Source organism: Podarcis filfolensis, assembly GCF_964270895.1.
Source record: "Podarcis filfolensis genome assembly, chromosome: 10".
Taxonomy (NCBI): Eukaryota; Metazoa; Chordata; class Lepidosauria; order Squamata; family Lacertidae; genus Podarcis; species Podarcis filfolensis.
Genome location: NC_139612.1, coordinates 35,354,167 through 35,373,176, shown reverse-complemented (window position 1 = coordinate 35,373,176; position 19,010 = coordinate 35,354,167). Strand labels below are relative to the sequence as shown.

General features: G+C 43.9%; 1 protein-coding gene and 1 long non-coding RNA gene across 8 annotated transcripts in view; one reads left to right on the top strand and one right to left on the bottom strand.

The window, feature by feature from the left end:
- The window catches only part of LOC310743258, a 43,438-nt gene extending 33,752 nt beyond the window's left edge, over window positions 1–9,686 (bottom strand). The window contains exons 1-2 of the long non-coding RNA XR_014538909.1: window positions 8,336–9,686; window positions 8,012–8,190 (exon numbers count right to left, since the gene is read on the bottom strand). This is a non-coding gene — a long non-coding RNA (uncharacterized lncRNA). The remainder of the gene's footprint in view (window positions 1–8,011; window positions 8,191–8,335) is intronic.
- Window positions 6,914–19,010, top strand: part of PPP1R12A (protein phosphatase 1 regulatory subunit 12A) — a 91,062-nt gene continuing 78,965 nt past the window's right edge. For 3 of the 7 annotated variants that reach the window (XM_083573308.1, XM_083573306.1, XM_083573309.1), the window contains exon 1: window positions 6,914–7,461. In XM_083573308.1, coding sequence (XP_083429434.1) covers window positions 7,225–7,461 — 237 coding nt within the window. In that variant the 5' untranslated portion in view covers window positions 6,914–7,224. The remainder of the gene's footprint in view (window positions 7,462–19,010) is intronic. The other 4 variants (XM_083573310.1, XM_083573312.1, XM_083573311.1 and 1 more) reach the window with 2 other exon arrangements.

Genomic DNA, 19,010 nt, shown 5'->3' with positions numbered 1-19,010 from the left:
GGCCTCCCGAAAACCCATTAACTTAATGAAGGTCAGGGAGGTGGTTCAGAAACCTGAGGAACCCCCGGGAGCCTTTTTGGAACGACTAAAGGAGGCGTACAGGCAATACACCCCCCTAGACCCAGATGAAGGAGCAAATGCTCCCATCATAAAAGCAGCCTTTGTGGGCCAGGCGGCACACGATATTAGAAAAAAAGTTCAAAAACACGAGGGGTTCATGGGGAACACCCTAGAATGGATGTTGGAAATAGCGCAGACTACCTATAACCAGAGAGATGAGGAGGCCCAGAAGCAAAAGGAAAAATACCAAGCTAAGAAATTGATGGCACTTCAGGCAGGGGCCACAGGGGGAGGCGCCCGGGGAGGAGGGCGCGCCCGACTCGGCAGAAACCAGTGCGCTATTTGCAAGCAGGATGGGCATTGGAAGAGAGAATGCCCCCAAGCAAATTCCAAAGGGAGGGGCCAAGGAAGAGGAAACCTAATGAATCCAGCAGCTGAATCTTGGGTGCCGGGAAGGGGAAGAGGTCGTGGACAGGGACCGCCCTGGTACCCCCCCACTCCAGGAGGACCTGCTGGAGCCATGAGTCTCCAAGAGGACCAGTATTAGGACAGACCGGGCCCAACTGACTTAGGTTCCCATGAGCCCACGGTCAAAATGAAAACAGGGAACCGGACCTTTTCTTTCTTGGTGGACACAGGAGCTGCCCATTCGGTTTTACCTACAGCTATATCCAAACCAACCCAACAAGCAATCACCATTGTAGGGGCCACGGGCGAACCACAAAAGGCACCATTCCTGCAACCTGTCTGCTGCAAGCTGGGAGGACATACAGTCCTGCACAAGTTCCTTTATATCCCTGAATGCCCCATTCCATTATTGGGCCGGGACATGTTAGCTAAATTACAAGCACAGATCACCTTTACCCCAAGTGGGGAAGTAACTATGAACACGGGTGTAAAGGGTGAATTGTCTTTAGAAGTACCCCTAAGGGAGCATTGGAGGCTGATGGTGGTACAAAAAGAGGAGGGGCAGATCCCTGAGGTGATTTTACGGGAAGCAGACCCCCGTGTATGGGCTGAGGACAACCCACCAGGCATGGCCAAAAACATCCCACCCATTATCGTAAAGACCAAGCCCTTTGCCAACCCTGTGGCAGTAAACCAGTACCCCATCCCACGAGCGGCAGCAGAAGGAGTGTGGGTTCATTTGGAACGATTGTTGAAACATGGAATTTTAAAACCTTGCCAATCCCAGTGGAATACGCCCCTACTGCCAGTAAAAAAGGAAGGGGGAGGGTTTAGACCGGTTCAAGACCTTAGAATGGTAAACCAGGCCGTGGAGACCCTCCACCCGAATGTGCCAAACCCATATACTTTGCTCAGCCTTATACCACCCACTGCACAGTATTTTACTGTACTGGACTTGAAGGATGCGTTCTTTTGCTGCCGCCTAGCGGAAGAGAGCCAACCCTTGTTTGCCTTTCAGTGGACTGACCCGGGAACTGGCACTAAAGTACAATATACCTGGACCAGACTTCCCCAAGGTTTTAAGAACTCACCTACCCTTTTTGGGGTAGCTTTGGCATCTGATTTGGCAAGCTTCCCTACTGACCCCACTAGGGCTCTTCTACAGTATGTAGATGACCTTTTACTGATTTCTCCTGATAAGGACACGTGTCTCAGGGCAACTATAGAGCTGTTAAATCACTTGGCAGAAGCTGGATACCGTGTCTCAAAGAAAAAGGCCCAAATTTGTCAGCCTACGGTCAGGTATTTGGGGTTTGACATATCTCACCAGCAGCGTAAGCTAAGGGATGAAAGGAAGCAGGCCATAATCCAAATACCTGAACCTAAGAACCGCCGGGAACTTCGCGGATTCCTGGGATCTGCAGGGTTTTGTAGAATATGGATTCCCAATTATAGTGGTATAGCGCGCCCCCTGCATGAATCCACGAGAGGAACAGAGAAAGATCTATTTGTATGGGGACCTGAGCAACAGCAAGCCTTCCAGGATCTTAAAGCTGCATTACAACAAGCCCCAGCACTTGGCATCCCCAACCCAGAAAAGCCGTTTACCTTGTATACAGATGAGGATCGGGGGGTGGCCAAGGGAGTGTTGTGCCAAAGACTGGGAAGTTGGCAGCAGCCTGTTGCTTATTTATCAGAACAATTGACCCCGACGGAACAGGGCTTGCCCCCTTGCATGAGGGCAGTAGTGGCTGTGGCTACCCTGCTGGAAAAAGCAGACAAGTTTACCTTTGGACAAGAGACTACTTGTGTGACGCCACATGCGGTTCCGGCCCTGCTTGATATGAAAGGCACTTATTTTCTGTCTCAAGCGAAGATGAGGAAGTGCCAGGTGTTGCTACTGCACCCACGCTTGAAGTTTCAGGTTACAGCAGCCCTCAACCCAGCGACCTTATTACCGGTTGGAGAAGATGAGGAGCCGACCCACGATTGTGTAGAAGTCATGGACGAAGTGTATTCCAGCAGACCTGACTTGAAGGATGAGGCTAACCCACATTGGCCCACCTGGTTTGTGGATGGAAGTAGCTTTGTGGAAAATGGCCAGCGGAAAGCAGGGTATGCAGTGGTAGCCTTGGAAGACCAGGTTATTGAGGCGAAGCCCCTTCCGCCCGGTACTTCAGCGCAGCTTGCAGAGATCACGGCACTCACTAGAGCTTTGTGCCTGGCAAAAGGACAGCAGATTAATATATATACGGACTCCAAATACGCCTTCCTGACTCTGCATGCCCATGGAGCACTATGGAAAGAGCGAGGTCTACTCACTTCCAAGGGAAACCAGGTAGCCCATCCCCAGGCACTCTTGGACCTTTTGGATGCCGTTTGGGAGCCAGAAGCAGTGGCAGTAGTACATTGTTATGGGCACAAGACTGGACCGGGTGAAGCAGCTAGAGGAAACCGTTTGGCTGACCGGATAGCAAAGGAAGCAGCCCGGACCCCATTTCCAGCACCTTTTATTGGCGCTCTAGTGCCAGAGAAGATTCTGGACAACTCATCAAAACCAAGGTATTCTGCACGTGAGGAAGCTACTGCATCAGCCGAGGAATTCAGGCTTTCTGAAGAAGGATGGTACCTTACACCTGATGATCGAATATGGATTCCAGCCTCTCTATCTCGCCAGATCATTCAGCGATATCACGAGTCCACACACACAGGACCAGATGCCATCGCCCAGCAGCTGGGAAAATGCTTTTATCTGGCTAACTTATATCAACTAGCGGCACAAGTGTCAAGAGGATGCACTTTGTGTCAGGCAAACAACCCTAGGACTGGGCCTTTGGTGCCCCCAGGCACCCAACACGCAGGGAGTGCCCCTATGGAGGACCTTGTAGTAGACTTTACTGAGCTACCCCGTTGCGGATTTTACCGCTACTTGCTAGTGGCAGTGTGCACCTACACAGGGTGGGTGGAGGCATGGCCAACTAAGACTGAGCGGTCTACCGAAGTGACTCGATGCCTCCTGAAAGAAATCATACCCCGTTACGGGCTACCTAGAACAATTGGCTCAGACAATGGACCAGCATTTGTACATTCAGTATTACAAGAACTGGCAAAAGCCTTACACATTGGTTGGAAATTACACACAGCTTATAGGCCCCAGAGTTCTGGGAAGGTTGAAAGAATGAATAGGACATTGAAAAACCAATTAGCAAAGCTCACTCAGGAGACGGGTTCAAATTGGGTGTCTATGTTGCCATTGGCCCTACTCCGGGTACGGAGTCTACCCCTGAAGCGCACCCATTTGTCCCCTTTTGAGGTAATGTTCGGGAGACCGGTCCCTTACGTTAGGATGATAACACCATACGCGAGCAGAGATGTCCAGTTAGACAATTATGTGCAATCACTCTCCCGAGTTTTCCTCTCTCTCAACAGGTGGACCCAGGCTCGCACGCCTTGTGTTTTAACCGAGTCTCTGCATCAATTCGAGCCAGGTGACGAAGTGTGGATCAAGGACTGGGCCCAGACACCCCTGCAACCGTGCTGGAGAGGCCCACATACTGTATTGATATCCACACCCACTGCTGTTAAAGTCGCTGGCATCACTCCATGGGTCCACCACACTCGTGTTAAGAAGGTCGTGTCAAACTGGACAGCTACACCGAATCCTGACGATCCCTTGAGGCTGACCATCTCCAGGAAGGCACCTGACAACCGCTCTGCTGATACCACTCCGGAGGCTGGTATCTCTTCGCACGGCTGAAGCAGTGGATAGGAGGAGCGCCCGCTGGCAGCGCTCCCAACGTACCCGAGACAAATACTGCTATAGTTTGGGACTACTCCCCTAATTTTAAATGATGTTCAGTTTCTGGGATAGTTGGCCCTGGTGGGTGGGTGCCTTAGTAGTTACCCTCATTCTTTGGATGCTATTCTATTTTTGCTGGCATGAGCGCCATCGCTTCTGGGGACGGAAGAAGCCCACTTCCCTCCCCTTTCTTCTAGCACTCTTGGCCTTAGTTGGCCTAGGGTGTGGGAAACCTACCCCAGCATCCCCTCCAACTAATGTATGGGAATCCTTTGCACAAACCCTTAACGTGTCATCTTTTTGCCTAACACAGCAGGTTGCCATAGGCGAGCTTTTGGGGTCTTGTTTGATCCCTGTATGCCATGATCCTGGTGACATTAATAATGATACATGGTTCTATTCATCCCTGCCCCAAAATGACTCCCTCCAGGGTCTCGGATATCCCGGATACCTCAATTGGGGTAGGCAGTATCAACGCCGTCCGCCTTTGGCTATTGATCTGTTGACCCCTTACGTGGCTTCTTTTAATACTACCTGTGCCAGGATGGTAAATTGTACAAAATCTAACTGCATAAGGCTCGGCCGAGACAACTTTAACTGCTCTAAGTATGTGAATATTTCCTACTTGTACAAGTACACTGAATTGCCAGGAGGGTGGTTTTGGTCCTGCCCCGGGTACACATTAAGGCTTCATTCCAAGTATGCCTGCTTTCATTAGGACGACATGGAGGAGGAAATGAGGTCAGATCAGCAACAGAAGAGTATCAGTCTAACCTGAAGCAAGATCAATAGGTGAGCACAAGTATAGTCTAGGATACTTGGAAGCTCTTCTCTATCCTTTCTCATGCAGGTATATAAGCCTGCAGTGCAAGCCGAATTGCGCCGAGACTTCCAACAGGGCTCAAACCTGTGTTTCCACAACCCAGCCTTTAACCACTGCAGCACACCTGCTTTCATAAACAGGATGTTCTATATTGGCCAAGCACTGCATCTGGCCCTGATGTAGCAAACAGTCATTCTGTCACTAAACCACCAATCTGGCATCTGCTAAGGATCAACCCCGTTCTTACAAAATAACAACAATTTGATATTCAAATGAGTTTTAGGTGTCACTCAGTTACCATATCTTAGTTGCTTAGTCATGTAAGTTTCAGTTGGTTGATTAAATCAGTATAAGTTTGCATACAATTAAACATAATGGAAATCTGTCTGATTAATCAGAGTAATCAAAAGGCAGAACAAAATTGACTGCCTTTTCACCAAGTCTCTGTAAGCAGCTCTGGTAGTATGTTTTTTGGCTTGGGGTATAAAACTGCGGGAGGCAGTGGAAGACAGGAGTGCCTGGCGTGCTCTGGTCCATGGGGTCACGAAGAGTCAGACACAACTAAACGACTAAACAACAACATAAAACGACTACAAATAAATATAGAATCTTTATCGAGAAGTTATTAATGTATTAAATTAATCCCATGGAATAGTTAATAGTTGAAGCCGTAATCTCACATAAGTGCTGAAAGGACTAGTAGCCTTATGGTAAAACCCCATTCAACACTATGAGATCCCTGCATAAACACCCCTTTCCTGCTGTCTGCAGGCAGTTTTGAGCATTGGTACCTTTCGAAAGAAGGTATATATAATCTCACGTTTTAAAGTTGGAGTGATACCAGAGTAAGCCTCATTTACAAGGGAATAAGCTTCATTAAACACAGTGAGACTTCTAAATGACATCCAGAGTGTCAGTCTGCATACCTCAAGAGCATTAATCTTAGCTATGACTATGTATGTTATGGTCAGGGCAGGGCACGCCCAGGTTTAACTGCAGGGAAGACTGCAGCCCAACCTTCTGCACACAGGGCTTGTTTACATTTTTTTTGTCTCAAAACTGGAGGCGACCTCTTTGTGAATTGTTGACTACTGTGTTCATCATGTACGCTGTTCGAAAGCTCGATTAAAAACACAAAACCAACCCATCCATTTCGGGGGCACCTTAAAGACCATATACTGTGTAATTAACAGATTTATTACCCCCCATCACGTTTTTTTTGTTGTTGTTTCTTTGCTGAGGACTGCTGCTGCTCCTCCGGAATTTGTCGCACTGGTATAATACAAGAATGGATGCAAAAGCAGCGCTTGCCGAGACAGCCCGGCAGAGGCAGGCTCGTAGTAGCGGCTCCGCTTCCAACATCGCCCATAAGCCGGCACTTCCTGCCTCTGCAACTCCTCACTCCGGGGACTTTGCAGCAATTTAAAGCGCACGCGTTTCCTTCAGGGGTAAAACCCTGCTGAAGTCAATGGAGCTCGCTTCCCCGCAAGGGTATTGCACAGGCTTGCCATGCAGCCTTCGCTCGGGAAGCAACTAAATCCCATTCACTTCAATGGGACTTGCTCTCGGGTAAGCCTTGCAAGACGGAGATGCAAGCTGCGGGCATCTCACACCCTCGCCGCAGCTGCAGCGCCTCCGCCCGCTTCCCGCGGCACGCTCGTATCAGCGCCGGCCTCTTCCCTCCAATCACCGCCCGGAGCTCCCTCAAGAGCCAACTTCATTCGCCGCCCGCTTCTCGTCGGGGGCTCTCGCGAGATGTTACGCGGAAGAAGCCGGGCGCTCCTCTCCTCCTCTCTTTCCGCCCCCGCCCCGCCCAGCGCTTAACTAGTTAGGCAGGCAAGGCAAGGCAAGAGCAGGCGCGCGGGGGATCCTCTCGGGCGGCGCTTTGGGGCGCTTGTGGGCGGGGCCGAGGGAGCGCGCGCGCGCGCAAAGCTTGCGAGGGAGCGTTCGGCCGCGCGGTGCTGTGTGGGAAGCAGGCGGCGCTTGGGCTTCCCCGCCTCCCCCTCCTCCTCCTCCTGGGTGCGGAGCGCCGCCGCTGAGGGAGGCAGGCGAGGCAAGGCAGGGCGGGCGGGCGAGTGATAGCTAGCTAGGCGATAGGGAGCGGGAGAAGAAGGGAACCAGAGCCGAGCAGGGCATGAAGATGGCGGACGCCAAGCAGAAGCGGAACGAGCAGCTGAAGCGCTGGATCGGCTCCGAGACCGACCAGGAGCCGCCGGTGGTGAAGCGCAAGAAGACCAAGGTGAAGTTCGACGACGGCGCCGTCTTCCTGGCCGCCTGCTCGAGCGGAGACACCGACGAGGTGCTCCGGCTGCTGGAGCGAGGCGCCGACATCAACTACGCCAATGTGGACGGGCTCACCGCGCTGCACCAGGTCTGTGTTCTGGCCCCCGGGGGCTGCTGGGGCCTAGCTGGGAAGGAGCCCTCCGCTGCCCGGGGAGTTGGGTAGAGGAGGCAGCCGCCTGAGGTGCTTGTGTGAGGGGTGGGAAATGCCAACAAACATCCGTCTTCCCTCAGAGCGCAACGAGGAAGACGTTGGGAAGGACCCCCCCTCTCTCTCCCGCCTCCCGGCCGTTAGAGAGGAGCCAGGCCGGCTGCGCGCATCCTTGTTTGTGCCGTAGGAATGTTGTGTTTTGCTGAGGAGGAGGGTGCTTCCCTGCTTGCTTGGACTGGTTAGGCCGGGGAGCCGGGCCTTGCTTTTTTGCCTGCCTGCCTCCCCTCACCCGCCCCCGGCAGGCAGTGACAATTGCGAGGCTGCTCTTCCTTCCTCTCTTGCACTTGGCAGGGTTGAGGTGAGGCGTGGGGTGGGGAGACTCCTCCGAGGGGGGAAAGGGGACGCCGACTAGCGGGAGGGAGGCTCGAGGGCTCCCCCATTCGTCCCCAGTATATGGCCAGGAATTGAGAGAATAAGCTCCCTTCCTTACCTTCGAGAAAAGGGGGCAACCTCTGGCAGTGATGGAAGTGGCTGCCTGTCCCGCAGTTTGAACGGCTGCCGTTTCCTGCCCCCGGTGTGAACGCTGTCGTCTCCCTTCCAAAAGATTAGACTCGCTGCTCAAGCTCGCTCTCCTCCCTAATAATCCTAAATAGTTCGCATGCTCTCTCTCTAAAAACAAAACAAAACTTGTGTTACAGGTCTTGAACGGTACTTGTTCAGCGGTGTGAAAGGCAAACTCGAATTCGTGTTTGGTATGCGTGTTTCCCCCCCCCCCCCCGCCCCAGTCGTTGTAAAATAGTTATAGCGATTTTACCTTGTTTTTGTTTGGCCAACTCCTTGAAACTTAACGTTTTAGTGAAAATGGAAGGAATACCACTTGTGAGGGTTTCTCAAAATGGATGCTTTGTGCATGTTAAAGTTTTATAGGAGTCTGATTGGAATCTCATAATGTTAGCCAAATAAGGAAAGACTGTGGCAATCCAGAGATAATGTGGGTTTGCTTGAATACGTTAAGGTTCTATTAGCAGGCCAAAAGCAATAACAACGTTAGGGTCAGTGAATATCAGAAAAGCAAGTATAATCACTTTGACAGTTTGATTTTGGTTTTCAACTCCAGTTGGCTTGGTAGCATCATAGAGATATGGCAATTAGTATCTCCTGTTGAATCAGGTAGAAATTCTCTTTGCAGTATATTGGCTGGTTAAGTGTGTGGAGTCTTTTACTAATCTCTGAAATACAGATTTCAATTTAGTATGTATTAAAAATTTATGATGATGAAATGAATATGAGGAAAGCTTCTCTGTTGTGTTGCTTCAAGAGAGCTGAGGATGGCTTACATGCTGTGCATATCTTGCTTTTTTATTGTGCAAGGTGTATAATCAGTTGTGTCTCCTGAATAAAACCTGCCATTCTTCTGTTGACAGGTTGCAATCGGTTTAGAGAATTCATATGTGTACTATTTACAGAATAAATTACAGAGAGAAGAAACCAAAGAATAACTAAAACCTGTTAGGATGAAAAATGACAAGACTCTAAAGACTTGACTTTATTGTAATTCTTCATCCTGAAGAAATGGCTTTATTGAGGAGGCTGCATTTTATTGGGTTAGATGTTAATCTATTTACAAGTACTAGAAAATCCAAACTTCATAGAACTACTTGTCACAATACTAAAAAGTTGATACTGCAGTGCTAATGAAGTAATGATCATCACAAGATTATAGGTAACGGTACCTCATTGGCTAGCAATTACTGAACATTCTTGGTAGCATAATTTAACAATGTGGGCTTTGTCCGTGTTAGACTTCCTCTTCTGTCCCCTTAGACTAATGTCATTTAGCTTAATATCATAAAATTGGTTAGGCTGTAATATCAGTAGGCATCTTGGAGGCTTTGTGAACATGTAGGTAGTTGAAAAGGAAAATCAGTGCTTTAATGGTGTGCTTGACTACATATGTTTGGGAGCAAATCCTAGCGGAATTTTCAAAGTATGCATAAAACTTTGGCCATAGGCTCATGTACGTGGTGAGGGAATCTCTGAAGAAGTTCCATATTGGGACTGGCAAAGAATAAAGAACTTGGTGTGTGGAAGGAATTGCTACTGTCTCTACTGGGTGTATTTTTTTTAGGTGTAGTGGGCCATAAGAATCTCACACAGGAATCATTTAGCATTAAACACAGTGGAACTTACTTCTGAGTCAACATGTAAGCCACGGAAAACCAGAGTTCAGTAACTTTGTGCATGATATAATGTGACTGAAAATATTGTTAACTTTCCAAGATATACTGCATCTGTCAAACTGTATCCCCCCAAAAGGTTTTTAAATCTGAAATTTCATTGACTTAGAGCCCGTAATATGCTCTTAAACTTAAAACTTATTCATACTAAGGAAATGTCACTCAGCTGCTGTTAGGACCGTCTGTACTGTTAATGGAAACTGAAACTTGCTGCTGCCATTGCTGGGCAAAATATATATGGTGGTTGGATCAGTTTCTGTTGGTGCATACACATCATTTGTCAAGATCGAGTTCTGAATGCACATGCTCAACAACATGATATGGTGCGTAGAATCATAGAATTGTAGAGTTGCAATAAAAGCTATTTTACTTCTCTGTGTCAGCATTCAAAAAATTTTTAAATGCAGCTATGTGATTTAGTGTTTTTAAGTAAGGGCCAGCCACGCTGGTTTAATGTGGAAATACTTACCTATTATGGATCACTACTTTGTTTATTCTTTAGTCTTCTGTAGTGGTAACATGATTTTGGTTTAAAGAGAAGAATAAGTTTTGTATATTTGTGCAGAAAGAAAGAAGAAGCTGTTCAATGTTATTCTCCTCTGATGTAAAATGAGAGTGAAAGATGGTTCAACATTGTTGTCAGTTGATAGCAGTTATTAATATTTTTGAGTTTGGTGACTTCCTAGGTAGGAAATTCTTCTGCAGAAGCCATTTTCCATATACTTACTGGTCTTTTGATGTCAAATCAAACATAACTGGCACAGAGCAGTAGCACTCTTTCTGAGATGAACTAGAATACAACTTCATCTCTTTCCAAAACTTGTATCTTCCTGTGTAAGAAAGGTACATTTTACTTACTGTCTCTTTTTTTAGGTAAATAAATATTAATGACCTCCAAAACCTGTTGCCTTCTAAAGCTCATCTTCATATAGATTCAAAATATATACAGTGGTACCTCGGGTTAGATACGCTTCAGGTTACATATGCTTCAGGTTACAGACTCCGCTAACCCAGGAATAGTACCTTGGGTTAAGAACTTTGCTTCAGGATGAGAACAGAAATTGTGCTCCGGCGGTGTGGCGGCAGCGGGAAGCCACATTAGCTAAAGTGGTGCTTCAGGTTAAGAACAGTTTCAGGTTAAGAACAGACCTCTGGAAGGAATTAAGTACTTAATCCGAGGTACCACTGTATTCATATGAACTGCATTTATGGCGTATGAACTTAATTTTCCATTTAAAAGCTGTTTTGATGCATGCTAAAATGCATTGTTGGCTAGTGCTTCTGGCTGTGACTTTGTGCACATTGCTTTAGTTAGATATAACATTGCATTTCCAAATAGCTCAATGCAGGTTACAAAAATAAAAGTACATTTAAGTTAGAAATGCTAGCCAGTGAATTGGAACAACAAATAAAATAATCACTGAACATGCCAAAAACAATCAACCGAACACTGAAGAAGATCATTTCTTTCCCTGAATGGACAAAGCATTCCAGAACAATGGGGCTTCAGCAGAAAAGGCCCTCTCCTCCCCTGCTAACACTAAATTTATTTGGCATAGATAATGCATACAGAGCAGGGCTGGTCCCTTAGCTATGTGTGTCCCATGGTGTGACATTAAATCTTAAAATGAGCACCTTGAATTGCACCAGAAGCACAAAGGCAGCTTTTGCACAGCACAAGTTGTTTGTGGGTGTGCCTTGCAACACCTGTTAGAAAGCAAACAGCCACTTTTGCATCAGATGAAGCTTCCAAGTCCTCTTTGAGGCAGCCCCATTTAAAGTGTACTGCATTAGACTAGGTTAGAAGCTATAAAACATGGATCAGCATGGTAAGATAGGCATGCTAGCTTTGTTCTAACACAGCTTGAGAGAATCCCAATGGATAATTTTCTTCTTTGAACTACCCTCTTCACACATGCTGCAAGCAACACACAAAGGTGTTTTGTAAAAACCATGTGACTAGTGTGTTCATTGACAGGATAATGAACAGTTCCGTTTGTACTAATTCCTGTTTAGTACTTCACAATCGAGAAGTAAATTTAAAATAATAATGTAGAGGATTTTAATTAGCAAGATGACAAATTACAAGGCTTAGTTTAACACTAAGTCAGTAGAACCTGAAACAGATTCAGGATGGACTTGGAAAAGTGTCTTGAGGTGTTTGGCTGGAACTTTGGGTATGTTCCAGTGAAACGAAATGTCTTTAAATCCCATTGGTTTCAATAGGAGAAGTGAGCATTGACTTAAATGTCTACCACTAAAACCAGTGAATTGAACTCTGTTTGGGGCATTGAGTATGTTAACAGTGGTAGGCTGAGCCTTAAACCCACTTCTTTCCATTTGTCAGTTTTACCTTTCTAAAAAGTTCAGTTGTCAGTATTTTCAAAAACCAGTGGTTTATCAGTCATCAGTTAACTTTGTTTTATTGTGAGTTGACTTGAGCAGCTAGTGTTAGGAAGATAGTATAGAAATTAAAACAATACAATAACTAAAACTGAGTGATAGAGTTGTATGTTGATTCCCCTCCCCCTATTTTTCCTTAGGATTTTGAAAGAAGTTATTTCGTAGTGCAGTGATACTAATTCAGTTGACCAGAGTTCATTATCAAGTAAGCTAAATGATTTTGCTTTTGGGTGGTATAATTTGAAGCAATGGACATAATTATATATGTATGCTCTCTTGCTAGGGTTTCAGCAAATCTTTTATTTGTTGTACAAGTAAATCAACTGGGGATAGTAACCCTTGATGCTAAATGTTATTAAGTATCAAGTCTAAGAAGCTTTTAACTACAGGGCACATAACTCGGCTAAGGTTGTGTAGATAAGCTACAGAGTATACTAGTGTGTGTTTGCAAGGTTTTATGCCAACAGTACAAACATTGAGTTCTTGTTCTGTTGCTTTAGTTAGTTGTTGCTGTATTGGTTCAAGAGAATGAACTTGTTCATTGTGATATCTTTGGTGTAAAACATACAGAAATTGTGATGCTAGGAAGAAATTATTAATAGTGTATCACAGAAAGGTTGTTAGAGTAACCAACCAATACACACACACACACACACACACACACACACACACATATGTTTCTCACCATAAGCTTGGGTACCATGTAAGTCTGCTGTGCAACCAGATGCATGTAAAAAGACAACTTGGAGATAATCACGTGACTGGTGAAGACCAGATTCCTTGTTCTGCCTGTTCTCTCAGTGTACTGTATAGCCATTTCTGCTAGTGGCAGATGTTGTCTGTTTTTATGATTTTGACACTCATGAATCTATCAATATAAGAATAGATGCTGCCAAATTAGAAACCTTAATCATTGCTCTTAAACTTCTGACACCTGTACAGTTTGCCATTTTTTAACATTGTAGTGGTAGTGCAGCATGAACCATTGAAGAAAGAGCCTGCATTAACTTTGAAAAAGTTCTAAATCCCTTAGTTAAAGCAAGTTTAATCTAAGTCACCAAAATATTTATAGGGACTGGAGGCTTCTTTTAATGTTGTTTATCTTCAGGTTTTAGTATTTTTTTTCTGGTGAGTGTGGTTTTAGTATTTTTTTCCTGGTGAGTGTGGTGCTGCCCTCCAGTGAGAGTGATTACCAATCAGCCTTCCAACTTTGACACTGCAGTGGTGCAGTCCTTGTCCTCCGCCCCCATACTTGGGATTGGACCAAGCCAGTATCCCCCTTTGCTGACCTTAGGAGTGACAAAGACTGGTAGGAGGGGTCTTCCTTGGGTGCTTGAGGTATCTTCAAGCAGCAGTGTCCAAGTTAACTCCCTGCCTTCCTAATCCTTGCTGGGTGAGTGACTGAAATTTTTGGCTTGGTCAGCAAGGCCAACCAAAAATGGTCTATTCTCTGCTTATCCCTATTGTCTTAAAAATGCAAGTTGTGCAGAGAGCCGTTTCCCCAATATGTATTTTTGAGATGTTTGAATGGTTTATGTGAATTTTGGTTCCTTTAGAAGAAGAAAAAAAGAAATTACTGTTTTTTGTGTTGAGGTTGACTGCATGTGAGTATAGAGCTTTTCTGTTCGGTGTAGTCTTAAAGCTCAACTGTAATTCTAAATTGAATGGAGGCATAACGTAGATAGCCCACCTTTGGGAATGTGCATTTATTTTTATTGCTTTTAAACATTAATATTTAAACTCAAGAATTTAACCCAGATATTTTGTATTTACTTATATAAAATACTTAGAAGTAAAATTTATATTTCTATATTGCAGTACACCTTACATTCCAATTTATTTGTGCTTTGGTTAAAAAAAGGGCAGAACCTAACCAAATGTTTAGCACTTTCTAGTGATAGCGATTCAAGAAAGATATCCAAGAATGCTCCCATTTGAAACAGAGGAATACAAAGGTACTTTTTAAAGTACGTTTGGCTCACCACTTACACAAGGGCTTGGTTCCTGGGATCCCATGCACAAAGGCAGAAATGCACAAAGTCTGGAACTCCTGGAACTGCTTTTCCCCGCAAGGCTGACCGCTGCTTACCTGGATCTGGGAAGGTTGCTGGAGTGCCCTGGGAGATCGCTCCCACAGCCTACCTGGAGTCTGATAAGCAAGGAAAACCTGCTGGGTGCGTGGGTGGGGGAAAAACAAATAAATGGGGAATGGCGGGTTTCTTTCTTTCTTTCTTTCTTTCTTTCTTTCTTTCTTCCTGCACCCTCCCCCCACAAGGTGTGATTGCGTTGTAAAGTGAGCGTAAGTTGCAGGTGTACTCTATTATTTGTGTCAATTATACCTATTTGATTTTAGGGCTGCTTAAAATTCTGGCTTGATGTTTTCACATTAGAAAAACCTAAACCTCATTACCACATTGCTGGGACTGGCTCTTTGGTATAAATGGTAACTTACAGGATGTTTGTTGAAATCTACCATAGGTTTTTCTCCAAGCCTCTTGTGAAGTCACACACAGTAGCTGTGTTCACACAATTTTTAAGTCAGAATGTGAGATGTTTTAAGTTTAACTTGTGATGCTTCCTTATTTGGAAGTTTTTAATCATAATTCCTGGTTCATGTGCAGTGAAAATCTATGGTTCATTGCAACTTCCTGGTTTGCGTGAAGGAATAAAAAAAGGAAAGGTATGCATATTCTGATTTAATAAAATCCTGGTTTAATATGTATTTGTGGCTGGTATCATTCTTTTGCTATTGACTTTTCATATTGTGTGTGTGCATTCATGGATGCATGCATGTTGCAGGGTTGTGTGGGGAGAGCCACAAAATGTATATCTGATTTAGTGCATCTCAGTTCCTTTGTAGAGTAGCAAATGCTCTAGGGGAACATCTTCCTGAAGTGGGAATCTGGAACCTGCAACATGCCTTAATGTAGCTTAACATGAGAATGGGTAGTATACATCTCCAAAACTACTTTATGCTGAAGATGGATTTATGTGTTCAGGAGAAAAAGTTACATTTATATTCTCATAGCTGAAGTTTTTGACAGATATTTCACGGCATTTCGCTGCTTGTTTACTGTTAGTGCTTTTGAAATGGACATTTCTAGAGGAAAGACAATACGTTAGAGTGGTAAATTGTATTCTGGTGATATGTGTTGGTTTGGTAACAGAAGTAAGGTTCAACTGGCCAGTGTTAGAAATTAGCCAGTTGCCAGGCATGTTTTGCAACTGGTGCAGGTTCAGTTGTGACCATGTGGAGATCTCTGGCTGCCAGGTTGGTGACTGAAATCTCCATCTGGCTGGCCCTTCGATCTTTCTTAAGCAGGTAAGCAGAATTGTTTATTTATTGTCATGGGTAGGCAAACTAAGGCCTGGGGGCCGGATCTGGCCCAGTCGCCTTCTAAATCCATCCCGCAGACAGTCCGGGAATCAGCGTGTTTTTACTTGAGTATAATGTGTGCTTTTATTCAAAATGCATCTCTGGGTTATTTGTGGGGCATAGGAATTCTTTCATCCCCCCCATATATATATATATGTATGTATATGTATGTATATGTGTGTGTGTATGTGTGTATATATATATATATATATATATATATATATATATATATATATATATATATAGTGCAGCCCCCACTATATATATATATAGTGCAGCCCCCACAAGGTCTGAGGGACAGAGGACAATCCCCCTACTGAAAAAAGTTTGCTGACCCCTGTTTATTGTATTTATATCCCACCTTTTTGTCCAAGGAGTGCATGGCTCACCTCCCTTCTCAGTTAATCCCTACAATGACCCTGTGAGGTAGGGTAAGAGACTGTGACTGGCCCAAGGTCACCCAGTGAGATTCATGACTGAGTGGGTATTTGAACTCTGATCTCCCAGGTCCTAGTCTGCCACACTAATCCAGGGCTGAAACTAGTCAAAGACCCAGTTTGGCACACACACCCGTGCACATTTGCTTACACACACAGGTTGCCCCCCCCATAGCTACGGCTCTACTCTAACCATTGCACAACACTGGCTTCCTAGAGTACTTCTGCTATGGGACAGGTATCTAAATTAAGTAGGTAAATATGGGGAAAGCAAAATGTCACTTAGAGAAGGATCTGAAATATTTTCCTTGAAGCTTAAATTTGTTTTATTCTGTATTTATTTGATGGTTTAATGTGTTGTAAACCACTTTGAGATTTTTTCTTTAAAATATAAAGAGGTATAGAAATGACATAACAACAATAAATACCATTGGGGAAGAAATGGTGCTTAGGCATACTGTTGTGGCATCCACAACCTAGATTTAAGGTGTTATTGGGCGATTAGTTTCTAACACTGCACTTGGCCTACGCCCTTGATAAGGAAAAACGGTATAGCTTTATATACTAGTATGAAGACTCTCGTATCTTTTTGCACATACACAAGATAATCTGCTGCTTGTCTGTCATTGTAATAGACAGCTTGTATGGTTATAAGGGACACATTTTTCTCTACATGTATGTAAACTAGCCCTAAATTGTTTCAGATGTGGTTTACAAAAAAATAAAATAAATCCCTTTACCTCTGTCCTTTGGTTAGGGATAGTTTATAAGCAAAGTTTTCATCACTTTTGTTTAGTATTGCGGACTAAATCTATACAAAATTTCTTATTCAGAACTCACTATAGTAATAAGAGAAAAGTACACCAGAGAGAGAATCAAGAAGTTAGGAGCATCTTTTGAATGAAAATGACTATTTTTCATTGAAGGTAGACTGTTAAGTGTTATGGATTCATTCTTGCTTTATTACTGTTTAGAGACAATTTAGTTTTCCTGTTTGAGTACGTTTATCTATTGAGTACATAGTTCAACATACAAAACTGTGGAAGGATATTAGGAAATGCAGAGTTACAGGCAGATAGCACTAACTTAAAGGGTCACAACTTCATTTGCATTGTGTACATAAACTGCCACATCATTCCATGCAAATGCATGAAATCCTTATTAGCATAGCTCTGTTTATCTGAGTTTTTTTAATCTTTCTTAACTATAAAAAGGCAAACTCCAGTAGAGCTGCAAAACAGTAGGGCTCCTAGTAAGCAGTGCAAGGTCTGATGCTATCTGGTGGGCGGAGACATTCCAGATTCTCATGTATTGCTGGATACATTCCTGAAATGACAGTCAGTGGAAAATGTGGCATAGAATGGAGGCTTTCCTCAGCTGTCACCTTCTTATAGTCTGTTAGTGTATTGTTAGAACAATAAAGCAATATGACTGGTTCATATTTATAACAAAATGTTATCCATGAATATCAAGAATGTGCTTATTTCACAATAACTTGATCATATAAATATAGTTATTCTGAGCATTGCCAGCAAATATAGTTTCTTAAAGTCTGAGAATTCATCTAGGAAGTGTTGTATATGCCAAAAAGTTCAATGTCACCCTGTATGAAAGAAGGAAGATAAGGCATAGACTAGATAAGCTGTCATTTTTCAGTAGAACAAAATGCATCGATAGAGGTTCATTGCTGCTGGTTTATTTTGCCACTAGTGTGATGTTTAAGTCTATGATGTAGTACTCTGTCCCACAGAGTGAGCATTTGCAGTGCAGCACCAGTATACAGAGATCTGACTGTGCAGTCTTATACATGTCTACTCATAAGTAAGCCCTAGTAAGTTCAATGGGACATAGTTTCCCAGAAAATTATTGTGGGATTGCAGCTAAATACATTTATAAGTACAAAGAAACTTAAGAGTACCGAGCAAAATAAGATAAGGTTTTGTTTTCCTGTACTGTATATGCTTACCCAAGCAGTTGTTGGCTGTATTAATGCTTGTAGGTTATTCTAATTACACCCTTGCAGTTAGAGTTGCTCACCTGGGGGCCAGGGCATATAATATTGCTTCTGGTTAAGTAGTTTGCCAGATTCATTGCCTTGTGATACATAGATTAGGTATGCATTGGTGAAAATGCTGGTAGTGTTGTACTTCTGTCAGACTTATTTTAATAGAATAAACTTGAATTGGGTTTTCAAAAGGTTCTGTAACTGTTAAATGGAAACCTGATTGCTACATCTTGATCGGTAGAAAAAGGCATTTTAGTATGTTCCGAACAAATAGCAGATAGTAGGATTCAAATAGCTTGCAACATCAGCCTGTACAAGAACATGAAAGAGAAGAGTAGCAAGGCATGAGCCAGCTTATACTTTTTCATTATAAAACCTTTAATACAGTATAAGTTCACTAACACTGGTTTCTTTTCTGTAATTATTACTGTCTATATATCTTAGAACTGTGCACTATTTGCAATTTACTTACATAAAAATTGTAACATGTCATGTGACTAATTCTGTTGCTGTAATGACTTAGCTCCTGTAACAACGATTTGAAATACTAACAGAACAATCCTAAATTTGTTTAGTGTGTGTGTGTCTCCCTCTCCTTCAGTCTGAGGTGGAGTAAGCCATACATCCTGAGGAGCTGGTGACATCATCTGGACAAGATTGAGCTAACCTAAAACCAGTGTTCGAAACTCCTATTGTTCTAGGCGCATTTTGCGACAGAGAAGTTCATTAGCATGAGCAGTTTCTGAGCTCTGGGCGCAGCACTGTGCCTAAGATTTTAGATTAAAACTACAGAGTGGAAGGAAAGATGGACTTTTTTCTGCCTTACCACTTCCAGCTACTGTCTGAATACTGGAGAAGAGACCAACTTAAGAATATTAGGGGGGTAAGCAGGGAAAGGACTAGACCATGTGAAAAATTAACATAATATTTTAACTGCAGTTCATTCATTTTCAGCTTTGTATTCTTGTTATAAAAAGAGCACCTAGATATTATGTTGTTCTGTCCATAACCTTAAAGTGCCACTTAGCTCC